The sequence below is a fragment of the Myotis myotis genome, unplaced genomic scaffold (assembly GCF_014108235.1).
Source record: "Myotis myotis isolate mMyoMyo1 unplaced genomic scaffold, mMyoMyo1.p scaffold_m19_p_7, whole genome shotgun sequence".
Taxonomy (NCBI): Eukaryota; Metazoa; Chordata; class Mammalia; order Chiroptera; family Vespertilionidae; genus Myotis; species Myotis myotis.
The window spans coordinates 92684989-92705868 of NW_023416379.1; the positions used below are offsets into that span (position 1 = coordinate 92684989).

Consider the following 20880-nt stretch of genomic DNA (forward strand, 5'->3'; position numbering starts at 1 on the left):
CATTGTTTTACTTTATTACTAAATTAATTATATTTTAAAACTGTAATTAAAGACTGCAAATTAATCCCTGCTTATTTGTATATTTATATACTTTTATATGCATGTGGGAGCAAATACATATAAAGGTATATCAATAAGTACTACAAATTGTTACATGAATAATATACAAAAGGAGTAAAATTAGAATTGGGATATTTAAAAATATATATTATGAATGCTCCCCTGGGTACCATTTTATGTGTATCTCAGAGATTCTGACATATGCTATTTCCTTTGTTATTCTTTTCTACACATATTATCATATTTATTTGAAGTACCCCTGCATCAACAGTTTTCTTAAGATTAAGATTTTAACATCTCTAGCCAGGACTTTTTCCTTCTGACTTTTAAAAAATGTATTTTTATTGAATTGTGATCCAAGAATATTATATTTATTATTTATTTTTATTTATTTGGGATTTATTAAAGTTTGCTTTGTGGCCTTTCCAATTCACCAAATAGAAGTATATTTTTTCCAGTTTTATTGAAAAATAATTGGCATACATTAAGTTTAAGGCATACAGCATGATGGTTTGAATTACATATATTGTGAAATATGTTCCACTAACATCCATCTTCTCATATAGATATAATAAAAAAATAAGAAAAAAGAAAAAAAAAACATTAATAACGAATTCCTACTGTTACTGTAGCCCAGCTTGTCTGTTGGTTAAGTCCTAGAATCCCATTTGTGGTGTCTGTCTTCAGGGAGAAGCGTTTCTGTGCCTGGGGTCGTAGCCTGCCAGGCTGGTGTAGTGTCAGGCAGACACCTTTCTGTGTAACATGGCAGTCAGACTCAATGCTCCTCCCAGGCTCCACACGCATCGCCACAGAATCTCTTCATCTGAACCCAGGAGAGGTTATAGGAATAATGCCCTTCCCCAGTTTTCCTTAATCCCACTGATAAAAATCAGGACAATTTGGTGTCTCCCTTGACCCTACCCCCACTCTGCCTACCATGAGACCTCTATTTGTGAGTTCCAGTAAGGCAGCTTTTCTCATCCTCAGCACTACTGACATCTTGGGCTGGAAGTTTTTTGGTTGTGGGGGCTGACATGTGCCTAGTAGTAGGATGTTCACCAGTTTCCCTGGCCTATACCCACTGGATGCCTATACCCCCTTCCTCTGTGTGATAAACCCATCTTCAGACATTGACAAATACCCCTGAGGTGGGAGGATTAAATCCACCCCTGTTGAGAGCCAATGGTCTGAGGTGCGTGCCAGGTCATCTGTTGGATTTGTACCTGTGTAGCACAGGGCTCCAAATATAACGTGCTGTCAGTAAACACGCTCAGCAAGGACTCTCCCCCAGCCCAGTTCCCAGCAGTTACGGAATGTTCTTTGTTTACCAGATGGCAGGAACACAATAGCAGTTACATAGGTCTAGGAGCTCAGGTAGAGAACTGGTCACCACCTCCTATAATTGGCCACTGGCAATTAACGTCCTCTTATTTCTTTGCGGAAGATACCCTTTGCCCTGCTATTATGACTACCACACCCCATTCCTACCAGCTCTCATGGCCTTGCTCTGGCTGCAGCTTTCATTTACTTGTGTAACAGTGGAGGTGAGTGAGTAATCATTTTCTTCCGGGAAAATTTAGGCAAGGGGTAAAGAGAGTAGTGCAAGCAGCAGGATTTGTATAATCCCACTCTGGTCCTTTTGCCCCAGAGAAAATTCATTGGCATCGACCTGGTTTGGCATCTTTCAACCCATAGCCTGAACATTTGGGTTTACTAAGGTTTTCGCAATGTTCTTCCATATATTAAAGAGTAGTCTGGCTTGAAATACTAGTAGATGAGAACAGAATATATTCCAGTGCATGCTTTCCTAATATGCTGGGTGTTGTTCAAAACCCGGAGAAACCATTGAACCAGACAGACAAAGCTCCGTCAGCACTTCATTCTGGCAGATGTGTCCTCCCCACATGCCTTGTATTTATTAATGTGATCTGAAAATCAAATTTATATGTCTGCAGTGATTTTGTCCAGATAGATTTTGGCTAAAAGGTATAGCATTTAGAGTAAGAGCCACAGACCTGTAAGAATATTGCTTTCTCTCTTTTTCTTTTTTTCCAAGTATGTTTTCATTGATTTTTAGAGCGGGAGAGAGAGAAACATCAATCGTTTGCCTCCTGCATGCATCCTGACCGGGGATCAAACCCGCAACCCCTCAGTATACGGGACGATGTTCAACCAACTGAGCCACACCAGCCAGGGGGAAAGTATGTCTTTTATGGGGGTTAGAACTTGCTAGGGCTGTTCTTTTTGGTGGTATATTAGTTATGTCACTTGTGTTTTCTAGTGTGCTCTTTAAAACTATTGAAGAAATACTGTGAAAATGTATTTTTCCCCCTGCTATGTGAGCCTTCCCTCCCGTTCATCTGACTGGAAGTGGTGCTGTTTGATGGAGACAGCACTTCAGAGTTGAAAGCTTCTTAAAGCCTCTAATGCACAGCGCTGTGGGCACAGAACTGTGACAACAGTGCCCGTCTTCTCGCCCTCCTGCTGGTGAGGCCTCGGGGAGGGTCTAGTAGCCAAATGAAGGCTGTTTTATCAAAAGAACTCGATAGAAAATCAAGCAGAGAAAAGGGCAGTGACATTAAGGCCACATTAAGCAAGCTGTCCCAGGGAGAACAGGTGTCGCAATTGCACGGGGATGTGAAGAAGGAAGGAGGCTCAGTCTGGCCTGGTTCCTGAAGCCGCAGGGCCACCTGGTGGGTCTTCTGATCAGCATCTGGCTTGTCCTCAGGGTCTCCGGTCTGTGTACTTTGCAGATGCTAGCTCTGCACTCATGTGATGCCACAAAGTACCAAAGGAAGTGCCTGGAAATATGCCAATTCTTATAAAGTTTTATTTTTCTACTCTCCATTTCAGATACGGTTTTGGAGAGGCAGGGAAGCCTAAATTTGGCATTGAACCTAATGCTGAGCTTATATATGAAGTTACACTTAAGAGCTTCGAAAAGGTGAGAAAATACCAACTTCTCTGAAATCATGGTATATTTCTTCTCTGCGCACTTCCTGTGAACTATAGAATGTATTTCTGGATGGCGTAGGTCAGTGGTCTTACCTGCATGTTGTCTTGTCTGGGACCCCTGAGCCAGCATGGCTGACCCACAGCTCCGAAGCGCAGTGTTCAGAGTGTGTTCCTATGTGTCAGTCCTTTTTTTTCTTTTTTCTTTTTTTCTTTTTTGGGTAGAATCCAACACTTGTTCCCTATTTGTTCCTAGACTTGTTCTTTTTGTACTTTTTTTCCTGGGTTGAAGACAAAAAGGTTCACGTTCTGCCAAGCCGCTCCTTGGAGGAGGGGCGCCGTTTTCCAGTGCTGAACGGATTGTACCCTTCTCAGGAGTGGTGAAGAGGCCCTCAGCGTGGCTCCAAGTTACTGTCTAAAAATGCAAGGCTTCATGGGCCACCAGGCTCTGTGACAAGGAACTCAGGGACACCCTGCTAACCCCAGGCCTTTTCTTTTCATACCTGTCCAAGTAGAAAAAAAGAGTTTGTCAGTGGCCTTGAGGGCAGAAACAGCAGGCCTCTAGAGTATATTTCCATCTCCCTGCCCCTGGAAGCTCCCAGCAGCAGCCTCACCGGACAAGCACAGAGCGTGTGCCCAAGCTAGACATTCTGTGGAGTCCAGCTGAGTCCCTGTGCAGCAGTCACCAGAGCCCACCCCTCCCGAGAGCCCTCACTTCGTGTGCCTTTCTTACGCTCCAGGGCTCCCTCCAGCTTCTGTGCATTAAGCTTTGGACTGGAAACACAACTCTGTTTTTCACTAGATTCTGAAAGGAGACCATTGTCAGTCCAGTAGACCTGGAGCTTTGGGCTAAGAAAGGCAAGGGAGGCCTGCTTTGGGATTCTCCCCTAGCAGTGATGCTGCTGATCAAACCTCACACTCATGTTCCTCAAAGCAGACATGTTCTCATCATTGACCGTTGCTTCTTGTCACAGGACCTCTTTAGACGGCCTACTAGCTCAGCACCAATCCTGCAGCTCTGCCTCCACATTGTTAGAGAGAGAACATCCCTTGCATATGGTTATGTGGGCGTTTGACTTTCCTCTTCCCATTTCAATGAAGTAGCTCCCTGTCCCTTCCCACCGGGGCCCTCCTTTGCCCACAGTGAGCTGGGTCTGTCATCGCCCAGGTGTATCCATGAACCTGCTTTATTTGAAACCATGTGAAGAAGGGGTGTGCTGTGCAGGCAACACGATTTGATGTTCTGCCTCGTATTAAGGACATTAAAGACTGAACCTAATAGAAAAACGCAAAGGACCCTGGTTTATAGATTTTAAATGATAGAGCTCATTTGTTGGGAAGCAACATGGAGTTGCCAGAAAGACTAGTAATTTTCATTATTTACTTTGGAGGGGTGGGAGTGGAACACCAGGAATACATCACCAAGTGTCTTGAAAGAAAGAGAATTTTACAGGTACCCACTTACGCTTATAATTCCTACACAGCAAGTGGCTCTGACATAGCCTTGTTTTACCTGAAGGACCCCAGATTGTTCTGTGGACTCTGATCCTCCTAAATCCAGTTGTTCATAATGGAAGTGTAGTTGTCTCTGGATTCGTACCTGTAATTAGGGAGAATAATGACATATAATACAAATGAGCAGATGATCATTAAATCGTTTATCTATGGCTTTGAAATTGTGTTTTTACAATTTACCCTCCCAATTATGTTTTGCTTGAAATTCCCCAAGGATACATCTGCAGGCGGATACAGTGTGGAAGCTTTATATATATATCTTATTGCGATAGAGTGGAAAAGACAACTACATGGCCTGGATTTTAAAAATTCTCATGAATATACAACTGTGACTTGCCTGCAATAGTTCCCATTTTAGAGTTGAAAACCAAGGCCTGAGAGAAACAGCTCCAAGTCATAATGGCAGCTGAGTGGTGCCGTTTATGGGAGGGAAATAGGGACCCTAGCTTCCGTGGTGTGGCCTCATCTCACGCCTCTCCAGACGCGCTCTGCCGCAGTCTCCTCCCGGGCAGCGGGTTCCCGCGCAGCTGTCATTGGAAAGCCAGTTCTAACCTGGCAGTGACTAGAACTCACTTTGGTGGTGGCAGAGTTTTAAAAGACAGTGTGTTTGAGGTGTGGGTGGCCTCTACAAGGAGCTACTGCTTGTTCTATGGGCATCAGCTGACGCCTTTTCCTTCTCTGTTCACCTAACATTGTCACATATTTACATAACAGGCCAAAGAATCCTGGGAGATGGATACCAAAGAAAAATTGGAGCAGGCTGCCATCGTCAAGGAGAAGGGAACTGTGTACTTCAAGGTATGTGAGTTTCTGTCTCAGAGAACTCACTCAGAGGTTAATGAACTGTGCTGGTGTTCCCTGCTCTGAATTTTATCAGCACCCCTCTGGGTAAGAGTAAGCCTGAATTTTTACAGGTCTATTGTTTACAGTATAAAAAATAGTGAGAAAGAATAAATTAAGGTGACAAAAGAATACAAATGCCTCTTTTTTTTTTTTTCTTAAATCCTCACCAAGGATATGCTTATTAATTTTTAGAGAGAGAGAAACACCAATGTGAGAGAGAAACATCGATCGGTTGCCTCCTGTTTGTACCCCAGCCGGGGACTGAACGCACAACCTAGGTATGTGTCTTGACTGGGAATTGAACCCACAACCTTTTGGTGTACAGGACAATGCTCCTACCAACTGAGCCACGTGGCCAGGGCACAGATACCCCTTTTAATGGTCTACTCTGGATTGTAACCCTGAAGAAAGACCAGCGTGGCTTGCCCAGCCACCACTACTGGATCACTCACTGCAGACGTGAGGCATCTTGCTTTAGTTCATAGTTGGCACTCAATGAGTGTCTGTGGGATGAAACAAAGAAAGAATAAAATAATTGTTAGCTGTAATGGAATTCATAAGGGTAAGTTTCACATCATTTTCCTTTCCACTGTCTCGGTGGAGTCACTAAGGCACGTGACAAAAGGAAAGAGAACAGGCACAGATTTCAAAAGAAACTAATTGAGCCCTGGCTGGTTTGGCTGAGTGGATAGAGTGCCAGCCTGCAGACTGAAGGGTTCGATTCCTTTCAAGGGCACATGCCCGGGTTGCGGGCTCAATCCCCAGTAGGGGGCATACAGGAAACAGCCAATCAATGATTCTCTCATCATTGATGTTTTTATCTCTCCCTTTCCCTTTCTCTCTGAAATCAATAAAAATATTTTTTTAAAAAGAAACTGATAGGAGATGATTCATTTCTTCTGATGGCCACACATCTACTTTTTTGAATGATCTTTGTCATTGATTGCTTCTCGAAAACCATTTCTTGTAACACCTAGGAAAATGTGATTTCCTCAGTTAGATCTTAAATCCCTAGATTGAAGACAAAAAAGAAACAACACTCTGTTCAGTTCTAATCAGAGTGCACCTCAGTGCTTCCCACTCCATGGACCTGCTCTGTATCCGCAAAGGGCTTAGTGGGCAGTTAGAGAAGGAGGGCAGTGTTGTTAGGCTTCCTTCTTTATTTTTTTCTTGCCACTGCAATCCAAGAACAAAAATCAGATGCTGTTTTCAACAGTCTACAGCAGCGATGCACAACTGTGCTTCAGCAAGTCCTTGTGGAGCATTGCTTCTAAGATATGCTGTTGGTTGACAGCCTTGTCTGGAGGGAGTGGAGGCGACGTGCACTCACATGAAACGCCTGGAGAATTGTGTGAGCCTGCGTAAGCAGAGTGAATGCAGCCCGGGAGCAGCATGCATGGCTGTTGTTTTCCAAACTTGGATAGGAAACCCATTACTAGATCATGAAATCAGTATTGTGGAAATGTATATTGCATTATGTACTAAGGATAAATGTTTTATAAATCTTTTGTTTACTTGTGTATGAATGGGTAGTGGATCATAATTTAAGACTTTTTTAAGACTTATTTTTTACTATGGGTTTTGGTTAAATAAAGTTGAAACATGTTGGCTTACATAATACATAATTATTTATATTTACTTTGAACACTTATTATATATACTGTATGGATCACCAGAAAACAGTGGTGAAATGAGCTCTGAATTGGAAATTGGGCTTTATGATTCCAAATGATTTAAAGTCATTTAAATTCTAAAGAGGTTATTTTTTCAGTTGAGGGAGTTAGATTAAATGATCCCCAAGTTTCTTCCAGCCCTAAAATCCTATAAATTTTTAAACTCTCAAGAGCAAGTTTGATTTTTTAATTCAATTATGTATACTGGATACTTCTAAACTATTCATTCCAAGTGTGCTTTTTATAAACCCAAATACACAGTACACTAGAATAAAAAGAAAATTTTCTGTAAAAATCCCTTTAGACCACAGGTCCTGGATAGTGTTTCCTATATACCTGGAGTCCACTAAAGTCCTTAAATGTATTTTTTTATATTTCCCAAACTTCTAAATAGAACATTAATAGTTGGGGCAGGGGGTTGAGGCTCTTGGCATTTAACTAGAATCATATCAACTCAATGTAGCAAAACAGCTCGACGATTCAGAAACTATTGGTTGCTGATGGCTCATAACTTTGGGGAACATTACTGATAATGAAGTAATGCTGCAAAGCCACAGGCCATATGGCTGTGTCCCGAATATATATACAGAGAGATGCCAGAATTTGTGATCAGTAGCAAAAAGCATTGCTTAGGTGTCTATACAGTTACTGAACTTGGTTGCTTCTTAGCACCACAACTGCAGTAGTGATTTGTGTGTTTCATAATATTATGAACCCTCTTAAAATTACTGATCTTTGAATAAAATCTGGATCAGCAGTCACACATATGGAACATATTATTTTTAACATGCAATTTGACAGACGAAATCTTTCAAAACACTAGGCTATTGGGGGAAAATTAATGAAAGGTTCAAAACCACTGACCTAAGCCTTTCTCCCAGAATGTCTCTGAACATTTTGTACTTCTGAACACTTCCCCAGAGGCACCTTCCTAATTAGAGGTAAAAGATCCCGGCAGTGAGCCTACTTTTAGCTCTAAGGCCTCAAACTGGTCGGTGGGTCGTTTCCTGCCCACATTCCCTTTTCAGAGTTCAGGGCAGGTTTCAGCCCTCCACCCTGCCCTCCTGGGCCTCGTCTTTCCGGGGACTGACTTGGAGCGTTGTGCACATGCAGGCAGAGACGTCCAAACTGGGTGCGGCAGAGATGGTGACATAAAAATGTGCATTTCATGCTATCAGGACATTGGAGCTCCAGTTCCATTGATCTGCGATTTGGTTTACACTTTAGTGCGTAAATCTCTCTCTTAGGAGGGTTGGATTTTTGGCTAAATAGGAACGCTTTTGCTGCGTAGATCGTACATTCTTCCTTTCAGCCTCTGAACACTGAAGGGAAGAAAGGTAGGAGAGGACTCTTCACGTGGCTCTAAACATAATTAAGCCTCGGTAACAACGTGACATCATGCCAGGCGCTGTGCACCTCAGGGAAACAGAAATGGTTTTTATGTCCTCCCTCTTGCTGGCAGCAATCTGCAGGACAAAGCCTTCACTGTCACACGTGCTTGGTATTTCTCTCTTCTGACCATGCGGTGGCGAGAAGGCTGCGGACCCAGCAGTGACATGGGGCGCCCCCTTGTGCTCTGTGGGGAAAAGGCATTTCCAAAGCAAGCTAGTTAAGGATCATCTTTCAACCACGGAACCCTTTTCAGACAAACAGGCTTTACTATGTTTTGACCACCCTGGCTGAACCAAGAAACCAGTGCTATGATTTAGAAACAAGCCATTTATGAGTCAACCCTGCTTTTTTCTCCTGCATTTTTTAAAAATTGATTTTAAGGGGGGGGGGGGGGGAGACTGACAAACATCTATGTGAGAGAGAAACATTGATCAGTTGCCTCCCAGAGGCACCCCAACCAGAAATAAAACCTGCAACCTGGATATGTGCCCTGCCTGGGAATTGAACCTGCCACCTTTTGGTGCAAGGGACAATGCTCCAACCAGCCGAGCCACACCAGTCAGGGCTCCTTCTGCATTCGTTTACTGCAGCATTTCTCAGCCTTAGCACTATTGACATTTGGGGCCAAATGATCTGTGTTAATGGGAGACTGCCGTGGCGTTGTAAGTTATTTAGCAGCATTCCTTGCCTCTACCCACTAGATGCCACTAGTACATGACAACTAAAGGACATCTCCAAACATTGCCAAATGTCCCGGAGGCCACAGTCATCCCAGTAAAGAACTCCTGTTAGCACATCAGAAGCAGAAGTACCACAAAACAAATTACCTGTACTGTGCTCGTTAGAAGGGATCTAAATAAAATTATGTATGATTGTGATATATATGAAAGAGCTTTCAAGAAATTAAAATGCTCTTTCAATGTAAAGGAACGACTATGAAGTCTATTGTTTTTCTTTTTAGAAACTGTAGACTACCATTCTGATTATTCCAAACCCACCGAAGTTATAAGATCTGGTCTTTGTCCTACCTGGCTCTCTTTTTCTTTTTCTATAACAATATGTGAGGAGGTAATTAGAACTTAATAGGTGAATTAGTGAAGGAGGAAAGAGGAAGAAGAAACTAGGCATAGGGGAAAGTGTCCTTACCTGATCTAAATGAAAGGACACCCTTCATTTCTACCCACCTCCACATTGCCCCCAATGATAGAAGATCTTTGGATTCCATAATTATATTCCTTGACCTTAATATCAGTCAGCAAACCTTCATTAAGGGCCTGTTTGTGCTAAACCCTCAATACTCCAAAAGGGTTGGAACATGCTTCCTGTCCTCGAAGAGCTCCCGGTCCAGCAGGAGAGGGTGACAGAGAGAAAACGCCAACCCTGACACTGGGGAGGGCTGCTTCACCTGGTGCCCAAAAAGGCGCACCCAACTATGTCTTAGTTACCTCGGCTGCCGCAGTGAAACGCCCGAGACTGGACTTGAACAATAGGAATTCCTTCCTCACAGTTCTGGAGATGGCAGTCCAAGGCCAGGGTGCCAGCAGGGTCTTGGGTCGCAGAAGGCATCTTTCTTGCTGTGTCCTCACGTGACTTTCCCTAGCTGCTGTGGATGGGGAGAGAGGAAGCAGGGAACTAATTCTATCTGGTGGACACCCCCTACAAGGCTCCCCTAAACCTGATTGCCTCTCAAAGGTCCCATCTCCAAAAACAGTACATTGGGGGCAGGGCTTCGGTGTATGAATTGGGAGGGGTTCAGTTCAGTCCATAGGAAGTACAATATGATTTCCTCAAGAATTTCAGCATTTACTCTGAAAGGGCCTGGTTTCATATTTTTCCAACTTGTATCACAAATTTCTGAGGTGGAGAAGAAACAGACTAACTTTAGTAGCCTCCTTCAGAAACCTCAGTCCTTCAGCACTGCCTTTGTCAAGTGGAACGGGGAGCTCTCTGTCACCCCTTTCCTAAGCTCCCTCTGAAGAGGGGTGCTCAGTGGGGTGCAGCTTTGGCCTCATTCAGACCCAGACTCCACTTGGCACTGGTCTACTTCATCCTCACCCAAAATCGACATCAGGGCTTCCTTCCAGGTGAACTCATTTCTTAAGCCAACCTCTTGAGGTCCTTTGTAGCAGGGACGTTCTTGTAGACCTCTGTGATTTCTCTCTCAGTGAGTGAGGGTGGAGTGCATGCAGAAAGTTTGCCGGCCCTGGTGTAGGTCGCTAGATTTGCCAGGATGTATTTCATGCACAGTGCTGACGCCCAGGAGCCCGGGAAAAGGCACTTACCTTTAGTTAACCTAGTGACAGGGTCTGGAACTATGCACCAGCCTTTTGGAAAGTGGACGGATGGACGGATGGGTGGATGGATGGATGGATAGATAGATAGATAATCGGCACCACAGAATGCAACCCCAATCCCTTGCAGCCTCCTCGCTGAGAGCACTGCCCCCTTGGAACAGGACAGGGTAAGTGCAGGGCAGCCTCTGTCCTGACCAGCTCACTGGTCACTGGACTTCAGAGAGAATGGAAAAGTGCCTGGCTAGCCACCCCTGAGAACAGAAAGAAATCATGAAATCCCAGGAGGTTTCCATTTAGAGGGTTTGGTACTCCCAGGGAGGCCTGGGCTTACACTTCCCGTGTGCCCCTCTAGAGCCTGTGTAAAGAGTAATGCCCAGCTCTTCTCTCCCAGGGAGGCAAGTACCTGCAGGCGGTCATTCAGTATGGGAAGATAGTGTCCTGGCTCGAGATGGAATACGGCCTGTCCGAAAAGGAATCGAAAGCTTCTGAGGCGTTCCTGCTCGCTGCCTTCCTGAACCTGGCCATGTGCTACCTGAAGCTCCGAGAATACACCAAAGCTGTGGAGTGCTGCGATAAGGTAGCGTCTGCGAGGCCGGACTGCAGAGGCCACACATCTCTCCAGCCTCATCCCTGGTCTGCCTTCGCTGCTGCTCGCCAAGGGTTGAGGGGTTTTCATTTGGCTTTATTTTTTTCGTTTGGGATTTTTTTCTCAGTATGAACTGGGAAGTTCAGAAAGGTTTTGATTAAAGACTTTTCTGATGCCTAGACTATCTATATATATGAAAGCCTAAGCGACTGAACGACCAGTTGCTATGACACACACCGACCACCAGGGGGCAGATGCTCAATGCAGGAGCTGTCCCCTGGTGATCAGTATGCTCCCACGCCCGGCCAACCTCCCAGGGTCCTTTCCTCCCCACCCCCCCACCCCCCCGCCCCGATGGCCCTGATTGGTGCAATCCTTCACCCCGGCCAGTTGGCCCCAGTTGACCCCAATCAGGAGCAGCTGGCCAACCTACCGCGGTCCCTCCCCTGGCCAGCCAACCTCCTTCGGCTCCTTTACCCCCACTGCTGGCCAACCTCCCACTGCCTCAGTTGGCCGAATCACCAGCCAGGCCAAGGGGCCCCACCTGTGCATGAATTCATGCACCAGGCCTCTAGTTTATAATAATGCATTATGAATAAAAGTTTCGATAAGAAACAATTTTATCCATGACCTTCCTTAAATTAATACCACTTGGTATCAGATTATAACTTGGTATCATATAATTCCTCAGGTTCAATTTAATAAGAACAGATTTGACTTAAGCCTTTCAGGACTTTAATAAAACTACTCATGCTGTGGATATATAAGGAAGTCACTGTTATCATCAAATTTATTCCCGAGTTAGGAATACATATAAATAGTGTGAAAGACCCACTGAGCATCAGGAGCCCTCTCCCTTTTACATTTGTGTTATTAATACTGTTCCTGGGCTATGAACCCAGGTGTTCGTGAAGTTGTCTGTCGGAAGCGTGATTCTGGTGTTCTTATGCACATGTATGTGATGCTGACCGTTAGGTCAGGTGTCTGGTCTCAGAGCCAACTGTGTGTTATGCTGTGGGTAAAAGCTAACAATCAATTGTATCTGAAAGATAAACAGGGATAAGAAAAACAAGCAACGATTTCATATATTCTTTGTAAGATTATTTTTGAATTTTAAGATCTTGAGTTTTGTGGATTAATATGTTCCTATCATGTTTTACTCAATTTTTGCCTAAGAAAAAATGTTACTGTTAATTACATTTTAAGTTTTTTCTTCTTTATTTTTTATTATAGTAGTATAAAGTTATTCAAGTTCAAAAATTACAAAACATACAAGAAAGTAAAAGTTCATTTATAAGGTTCCAGTTGACCATCTCTCCCAAAATCACTCATTGATCTCACACATATTCCTTCTGTTTTTTCCATACAGTGTAGAGTAACATATATGTATAAGTTCTTTTAAAAATTAGAATGTGTAGATTTAGACACATAATTTTATAAAATGAGAACATTTTTCTGCATATTATCAATCTGTCATATAACTCTCCTTCAGGCTTTTAAATATCTATTGAGGATCCATTGCATGCATCTGTGGTTTATCTCCCCATCCCTTTTGGTAGACATCCAGGTGGTGATGTTACAGTACGTGGTGTCTCTCTCTGCATACTTGTGGGATTGTTTCTATAGGATAAATTTCTAGAAGTGGAAATACTGGGTCAAAGACAATAATTTTAATACAGTAACATTTTAAATTTAAATATATATTATTATTGAAGATTATCAGTAGTTTTTTCCTCAACTGACAAATTTTTTTCATTTCTTATTGCACATTATTTTTATTGTTTTACTTCTGTGATTGCCTGTTCACCTTCTTCGACTGCATTATTGGTCTGTTTTCGGTTGATTGAGACAATCTATACATTATGACTCTGAACGCTTTGTCTGGCAGTAGGGACACTAGGACCCCATTCTCCTTACTTGTCTTTTAACTTGAGATGGCATCTTTTTCCATAAAGAAAGTTTTAATGTTGACGGAATCAAATCTGTCTTTTCCTTTCTGGTTAGAAGTCTTCCCCACCCTAAGAGTATAAAAATAACCCCGTTCAGTACTTGCAATACATACTCGAACTGGGTTTACTTTTTAAAAAAATAATTTTAAAAATCTATTATTTTTATTGGGCAATGCATGTAAATATACTTGATTTAGAACTTATTTTTGTGTTTATGATGTGAGGTAAGAATTAAGTCTTATTGCTTTGACCCCATTTTTTTTGTCAAGTTAACCCTTTCCTTACTGATTTACATAGTCTGTCTTGCTTTGTTCTGCTCCACTGACCTGTTTGTTCACGGACTACTAACCAAACTGTTTTAATGTCAGTAGTTGGTAGTATATCTTTTTCTCAGGTAAGGCAATTCTCCTCTTATTATTTTTGTTTATCCAAAATTTTCTCAGCTATTCTTGGTCATTTACTCCTTTCAATTGAACTGTAAAACGAACTTCTCAAGATCCCCCTTCCAAATAAATCCTTTGGGGTCTTCAGAGAAATTGTATTAAACACAGGAATTGGTTTGGGTAATTCGTTGTGTTTTGATCAGTAGTATGTGATAACCTTGAGCACATCTTTTCAGTACACTTTTTCTAATTCCCTGGCTAGAGAGCTTTAGTAAGTTATTTAAATACTGAGTTTCTTTCAAAGCCCCACAAGTTACACTCATTCTTTCTGAAACATACACTTTGTGTTCCAGGCCCTGGGACTAGACAGTGCCAATGAGAAGGGCTTGTACCGGCGGGGGGAAGCCCAGCTGCTCATGAACGAGTTCGAGTCAGCCAAGGGCGACTTCGAGAAGGTGCTGGCAGTCAATCCCCAGAACAAGGCCGCGCGGCTGCAGATCTCCATGTGCCAGAAAAAGGCGAAGGAGCACAACGAGCGGGACCGCAGAATCTACGCCAACATGTTCACCAAGTTTGCGGAGCAGGATGCCAAGGTGTGTGCGGGCGCACTGGCCGTCGGGGAGATCGGAACTGACCTCGCCCTTTGATTTATAGTCTCGGGGGACAGCTCCACACCCAGGCACAGCCCAAGGAAACAGGTTCCGAGCTGCGAGGCTGGGCTGGGCCAGAGGGAGCGTGGGGCTGCTCTGCTCACCAGGCCCGTAGTAGAGGCACTGGCCTGTCCATGCAGGAGCTGAGGCAAAGCGACTGCCTAGACATGTACTAAAGCTTTTATTCTTTTTAAGAAAATCAAGCACATCAGGTTTTTTCCAGGCAATACCTCCATGTTGAGACCTCTGTTTTCCAGAAAATGGGCTGTGGTGGGGCTGCCCACCGCATGCCCTCTACTTGGAGGCTCGGGAGCCAGCCTGGCACGGGGTGAGAGAGGCCTGCTCCCCGGCTGCAGGCTGCGTTCTGCTCCTGAGCTCACCCTCCCCTCCAGCTTGCCACAGGGACCTGGTTATCAAACAGTGGAAAGCTGGTCATTTTAACTGAAGACAAGTAACCGCTCCCACTCCGTGGGCAGCTGGGAAGCCTGAGTAGTCCTGTGCTGCCCTCTCCCGTTAGAGCGGACAGACGGTCTGCGGGCCAGGAGCTAACTGAGCATTCCACTCTTTCTTCCTCAGGAAGAGGCCAGTAAAGCAACGGGCAAGAAGACTTTAGGAGGGGTCACCAATGAAAAAGAAACAGGAAGTCAAGCAGCGGAAGAAGAGAGAGCCCGGGGCCGTGTATGACACCAGGCAAAGGAGGGGAGAGCCTCTGAACTCGGCCCTCCTCTACGGGCTTTCCCCAAATCAGGACTCAGCAGTGTTCAATGTCAAGTTCATCATAGTCTCTGTGATTCTGGAAGCAACAGGCAAAACCAGTAGCTTCCCCCAGACCACACCCTGCTGCTGCTCAGCGCTCTCACCACGGGGTGGCAGGGACCACTCCGGGGAGACAACAGACGGCTGCCGGCCTGGAGACAGCCAACAGCGGAAGTCCAGCTCATTTCAGTTGATGTCAACTTTCACTGCCCAATTCAGGGTCCCTTGAGATAATCCTAACAATTTGGGGCTATTAGGTTTTACATTTAATTGAATTTTAATAGCAGTTCAGAAACCTGAAAATAAATGCTTAATGACTTTCTCCTTTCTCACAGCTGGATGAGGGAACGGAGGATGAAGTTGTTGTTAAATAACTGAAGTGCTGCGAATGCAACTGTTGTATTTTCCACCAACAGAACCCACAGTAGAGGGCTCGGTGCCCCGCAGGCCCACAGCCGCGCCACAGACTGGAAAGCCAGGACCTCAAGGCCTCAGCGCCACTTGCTTGCTGTCGTAGCCCAGCCCCTGTGAGCGGCCACCTGCGGCAGTGGGTTTCTCCCGCGCCCAGCCCGCCCTCAGCAGGAACCCTGCCACTCCCACCTCTCCCGCAGGGACCGCGGCAGAGGGCTTCTTCACGGTCTCTCTCTGTTTGGGGTGGGGTTCTGAGAGGCTGAAATGTGAAAAGAGCCATCAGAACGGCGCTTGTTTTCCTTCCTCTATTCCTTTCAGGGAATAACTGAGCGCAGTGCTGCCTGCCGGCATCGCCTCTGTACAGCACCTGATTCCGTGCTGCCCGCTCTGAGGGACGTAGACTGTTCTCACAATACCTCTGACTGGAGGGGATGTATCACATATCCTCTTAGGATCCATGCAGCTTTCTTTGTTGTCTTTTTAAATTTACTGGCTCATAAACATTTGTATACTGGTTTATGAACTTATTTACACTCCTTTCTCATGTAAAACAAACAAAAACCTTGACTTTTTACTATTAAGTAGCTGAATCTTTTTTCAATCCTCACTTGAGGGTAAGTCTTTATTGATATTTTTTTTTTTTTGAGAGAGAGAGAGAAAGAGAAACATCCATCAGTTGCCTCCCAGACATGCATGGACCAGGAATTGATCTAACCCATCACCTTTTTGTGCAGGGGACGACACTCAACCAACTGAGCCACACTGGCCAGGGCAGTAGGTGAATCTTCAAAAACAAACTCTGCGGTTGAAAAAAATAAGTAGTTGTTCTTCTACATTAGGGTTTTCCTTGCAGGTTGCCACACAGTGGCTTTTTTTTTCCTTTTCTGAGAGCTTCTTTATTCTGGTGTGAGTTGTGAAAAAAACTTCCCATGCAGGTACATCTAGCTTACAATTTCCGATACTTGGACATTGCGGTAGGGCAAGTCTTAAATCTGTACGTGTAGTTGAAGGTTAGTCCTTATGGATAAACAAGATTGACACTGGCCTTCTATTCCCACTGCCTAGGAAACACTTCGGAATGCATTTGGCAACCCAGGGAACATTCGCTTCATCCTGCAACATTTCTCTCAAATCCTAAAGAACACTGCAGTTATATTTTAGATTAGTTTTAATTTTTATGGTGGTTTTAACAAAACAGTTTCATTATTAGGTTAGGACCCATGTTAAATCTACATATAAAGTCACTTCCTTTTATACCTGTTTTCTTCTCCATGGAACAAATGGAATTAAATTGTGTTTCTCTGTTGTTGCTAACAAAAATCCTTTTAAATGCTCACTTATACTTTTCTTTTTCCATAAGATACTTCTTTTTAAAGCCCCAAATCTTACCTAGGAAATATGAAAAGCAAAAGTTGATTTTGCTTATTTGCCTCATAACTGTTTAGCATTTATAGCTCTGTTGACTAGAGCATGACTCCAGTGAGCCCACAATTGAGATTTGACCTAAAAAGGCCAGTTAGCAAACATAAACGTGTCCAAAATGAGATTAGCCCAGCGACTGTCCCAAGTGTGTATGTGCCCCCAGGGGAATAGGCAAGAGGATTTGAGCAAACAAGCAGAAGGGGCCATCACCACTCGAGAAAAAGAAATGTGTCAAATCCAGTAATCTCAAACAGGTGGTCTAGAAACCGGCAGATGTCTTTGAACCGTCTTTTAGACTGCATATGGAGTGGGGATGAATTAAACAAAATTTTTAAAACCATTCAGGTGCACATTTTGTGTGTTCCTTAAATGCAAAGTGTGATTTCACATTGTTCTTGGTGTTGCTTGAATAGTCTTCAGGAAGGGTTGCTTGGGCTGGAAAGGACTGGGCCGCATTGAAATGACACAGAAAGCTGGCAGGGCAGGGCTGACCTGCTCCTTGCTGTGATGCACAGCTCAAAACCAGCATTGGGCTAATGGCAGTGAGGATGCATCTTTGTTCAAATGACCCAAATAACCAGAAAAACAAGAGGGTTTTGTTTTTTCATTACCCAGGGCAGATTCCACCATTTTAAGTGGTTGTAAATTAGGTTCAATTTGGGCAATGAAGAAATTTAATTTGCCCTTTAATAAATACGAGAAATAGAAGCAAGCCTGTGCCAGGTGATGCTCTGTGTTAAGCACATTTCTAGGTAAGCAGCATATTCCATCGGATACTCATGCTTACATACTCTGGAGGCTTTAGGAGATGATGCCACAGACTGAGTCATTCACACGCTACAAAGGGAAGGTGGCGTGGGGCTGGGGCAGTGGCACACCTTTCTCCAGGGGTCCTGTCAAGGTGTACAGACAGGTTGGTGCAGGCTCCAGGCACCTTTTATTCTCTCAGTTCCTTGTGACATCTCTGGATTTGAGTTACACTCCTCCCCATTGGCTGCTAAGTTAGTAATGAGGTAATCCTCTTGGCATATTTTTCCGAAGCAAATGATGATCTCGCCAGGGATCTTGAGATGAGCCAGAGAAGGAGTCCTGGCGGAAATGTGTGATCCTGGCTAACTCGAGGCAGCCTGCACCGATCTAAAGCCTGCGGAGTGTCAGTGAAGAGCTTTGTCATACCTATTTGGTCGTTCCAGCAACACTGAACCCTGCTTAGCATGGCACATTAGGATGTATGGGAGACTGTCACCAACACTGGTGAGAAATACATGGAATTTTAGTTTAGTCACAACCCCAAACTCAGAGTTCCCCCACCTAGCCGTATCCTATTCCCATCGATTGGCTGCTTATGTGTTTGAATAGCAATGACCTAAAAGGGCATTCTCCAATGGCTTGAAGACGTTTTGGGGAACTCTTGGTACGTTCTTTAAGATTTGTCGCATCATGTCTGACATTTCTTTTGGAGGTAGGAAGAGGATATAGAGAAGGCACGATAATTTTGCTGCTGCTATATTGGCATAATTTATCTCGACCTATAAGTGCACATAATGTATGTGTGACCTTAATAATACATTACCTTATTAATACATCACTGAACGTAACTCCCAAGAAGCATCCTGCTGGCGCTAACTGCTACCCATAGATGGACAGTCGGAGCAGAGTCCCTAATGCAGGCTTTCCCGAGGACTGGAGGTCAGGAAGGGGGAGGCCCTGTGGCAGAGTGGCCGTCCCATGGTTATCCAGGTCACCTGATGCCCTCAACCCCAAAATAGGTTGTTTTCTAGTCTGAAGCATGAGTGTCTTGGCATATGGAATGAGATGTTGGTAGTCCCTTAAAATCCCTAAGCATCTGTTGGAATTGAAATGGCACAGAGCCATAGGCCTCACATTCTACCGTGGAGTGAAAAAGACGGCTCTCTTACCCTTGGAGACAGCATGGAGGGACCTGGGGAGTGCTATGCTAAGTGACATAAGCCAGTCAGAGAAAGACAAGTATCACATGATCTCATCCATATGTGGAATCTAATGAACAAAATAGATCCAGAGACAGAGGCATGGGACAGAGAGTGGAATCTCAGAGGGAAGGCAGGGGGTGGGGGAAGAGATTAACCAAAGAACTTATCTATAATAATAAAAGTGTAATATGCTAATTAGACCGGACGACCTTCCAGATGAAGCTAGGGCTGCGAGGGAAGCCGGTGCTGGCAGCTGGGGGAAGGAAGGCCTACTCTCACACAAATTTTGTGCATTGGGCCTCTAGTATGTATATATGTATTACCCCTGGGCACAGACAATAGTGTGGTGAAGGCTTGGGGGGGGGGGGGGGGCGGACAGGGGCCCAGTGGAGGGAGTCAATGGGGGGGGGGGGGACATCTGTAATACTTTTAATAATAAAGACAAAAATAAAATTGAAAGAAATATAGACTGAACTGAAATGATGGAAAAAATATTCTATGCAAATAGAAAAGAAAGCTGGTGTAGCAATACTCACATTGGACAAAATAGACTTTAAAACAAAGAATGCAAAAAAAGAAAGATATTACATAACTATAAAGGGATCAATCCAATAAGAATATTAATATAACTGGTAAATATTTACACACCAAATAGTAGCAGGTAAATACATAAAGGGAGAAAATCACAGTAAATACCCCATTTACATCCATGGATAAATCATCCAAACAAAATTAATAAAGAAATAATGGCCTTAAATGTCACATTAGGTCAGACCAACTTAGTAGATATTGATAGAACATTTCATCTAAAAACTGCAGAAGAGCCGAACTGGTTTGGCTCAGTGGGTAGAGCATCGGCCTGCGGACTGAAGGGTCCCAGGTTCGATTCCGGTCAAGGGCATGTACCTTGGTTGCAGGCACATCCCCACTGGGGGGCGTGCAGGAGGCAGCTGATCGATGTTTCTCTCTCATCGATGTTTCTAACTCTCTATCCCTCTCCCTTCTTCTCTGTAAAAAATCAATAAAATATATTTTAAAAATAAAAACTGCAGAATAAACATTTTCAAGTACACATGGAACATTCTCCAGGATAAATTACATATTAGACCTTAAAACAAGCCTCAGTAAAACTCAAGAAGATTGAGATCATATCAAGCATCTTTACTGACTACAATGGCATGAAATTAGAAATCAACTATAGGGAGAAAACTGGAAAAAAATACAAATACCTGGAGACTAAACAACATGCTACTAAACCACCAGTGGATCAAAGAGGAAGTAAAACAGGAAATCAAAAACTTCCTAGAGACAAATGAAACCAAAAACATAACTTTTCAAAATTTATGGGATGCAACAAAAGTTCATAGTTACATAGGTCTACCTCAAGAAACAAAATAATGCTATTAGCCCTAACCAGTCTGAATAGAGTGTCAGCCTGCGGACTGAAGGCTCCCAGGTTCAATTCCAGTCAAGGGCACATGCCCGGGTTGTAGGCTTGATCCCATTGTGAGGCGTGCAGGAAGCAGCTAATCAATGATTCTCATCATTGATGTTTCTATCGCTCCCTCTCCCTCTCTAAAATCAATAAAAATATATATTTTTTTAAATTGATATAAAAAAATCTAACTTTACAGCCTGGCCAGTGTGGCACAGTTGGCACGTAGTCCTATGCACCAAGAGGTAGCTGGTTTGATTCCTGGTCAGGGCACATGCCCAGGGTGTGGGCTCAATCCCCAGTAGGGCCATGCAAGACAGCCAACCAATGTTTCTCAATGTTTCTATCTCTCTCTCCCTCTCCCTATCGCTCTCAAATGAACAAAAACATATTTTTAAAATTTTTAAATAAAAATCTAACTTTTCTTCTCTGATACTGCTCCTAGGGCAATGGAAACTAAAGAGAAAATAAACAAATGGGACTACATCAAAATAAAAAACTTTTGCACAGCAAAGGAAACCATCAACAAAACAACAAGAAGGCCCACTGCATGGGAGAACATATTTGCCAACGATATCACCAATAAGGGTTTAATCTCCAACATTTA

At 43.8% G+C, this 20880-nt stretch overlaps 1 protein-coding gene across 7 annotated transcripts in view; it reads left to right on the top strand.

The window, feature by feature from the left end:
* The window catches only part of FKBP5 (FKBP prolyl isomerase 5), a 118943-nt gene extending 101717 nt beyond the window's left edge, over window positions 1–17226 (top strand). For all 7 annotated transcript variants that reach the window (XM_036317841.1, XM_036317839.1, XM_036317842.1 and 4 more), the window contains 5 exons: window positions 2914–3004; window positions 5242–5325; window positions 11121–11306; window positions 14001–14240; window positions 14874–17226. In XM_036317841.1, the coding sequence (XP_036173734.1) occupies window positions 2914–3004; window positions 5242–5325; window positions 11121–11306; window positions 14001–14240; window positions 14874–14981 (709 nt within the window). In that variant the 3' untranslated portion in view covers window positions 14982–17226. The remainder of the gene's footprint in view (window positions 1–2913; window positions 3005–5241; window positions 5326–11120; window positions 11307–14000; window positions 14241–14873) is intronic.
* Window positions 17227–20880: the final 3654 nt, after the last annotated feature.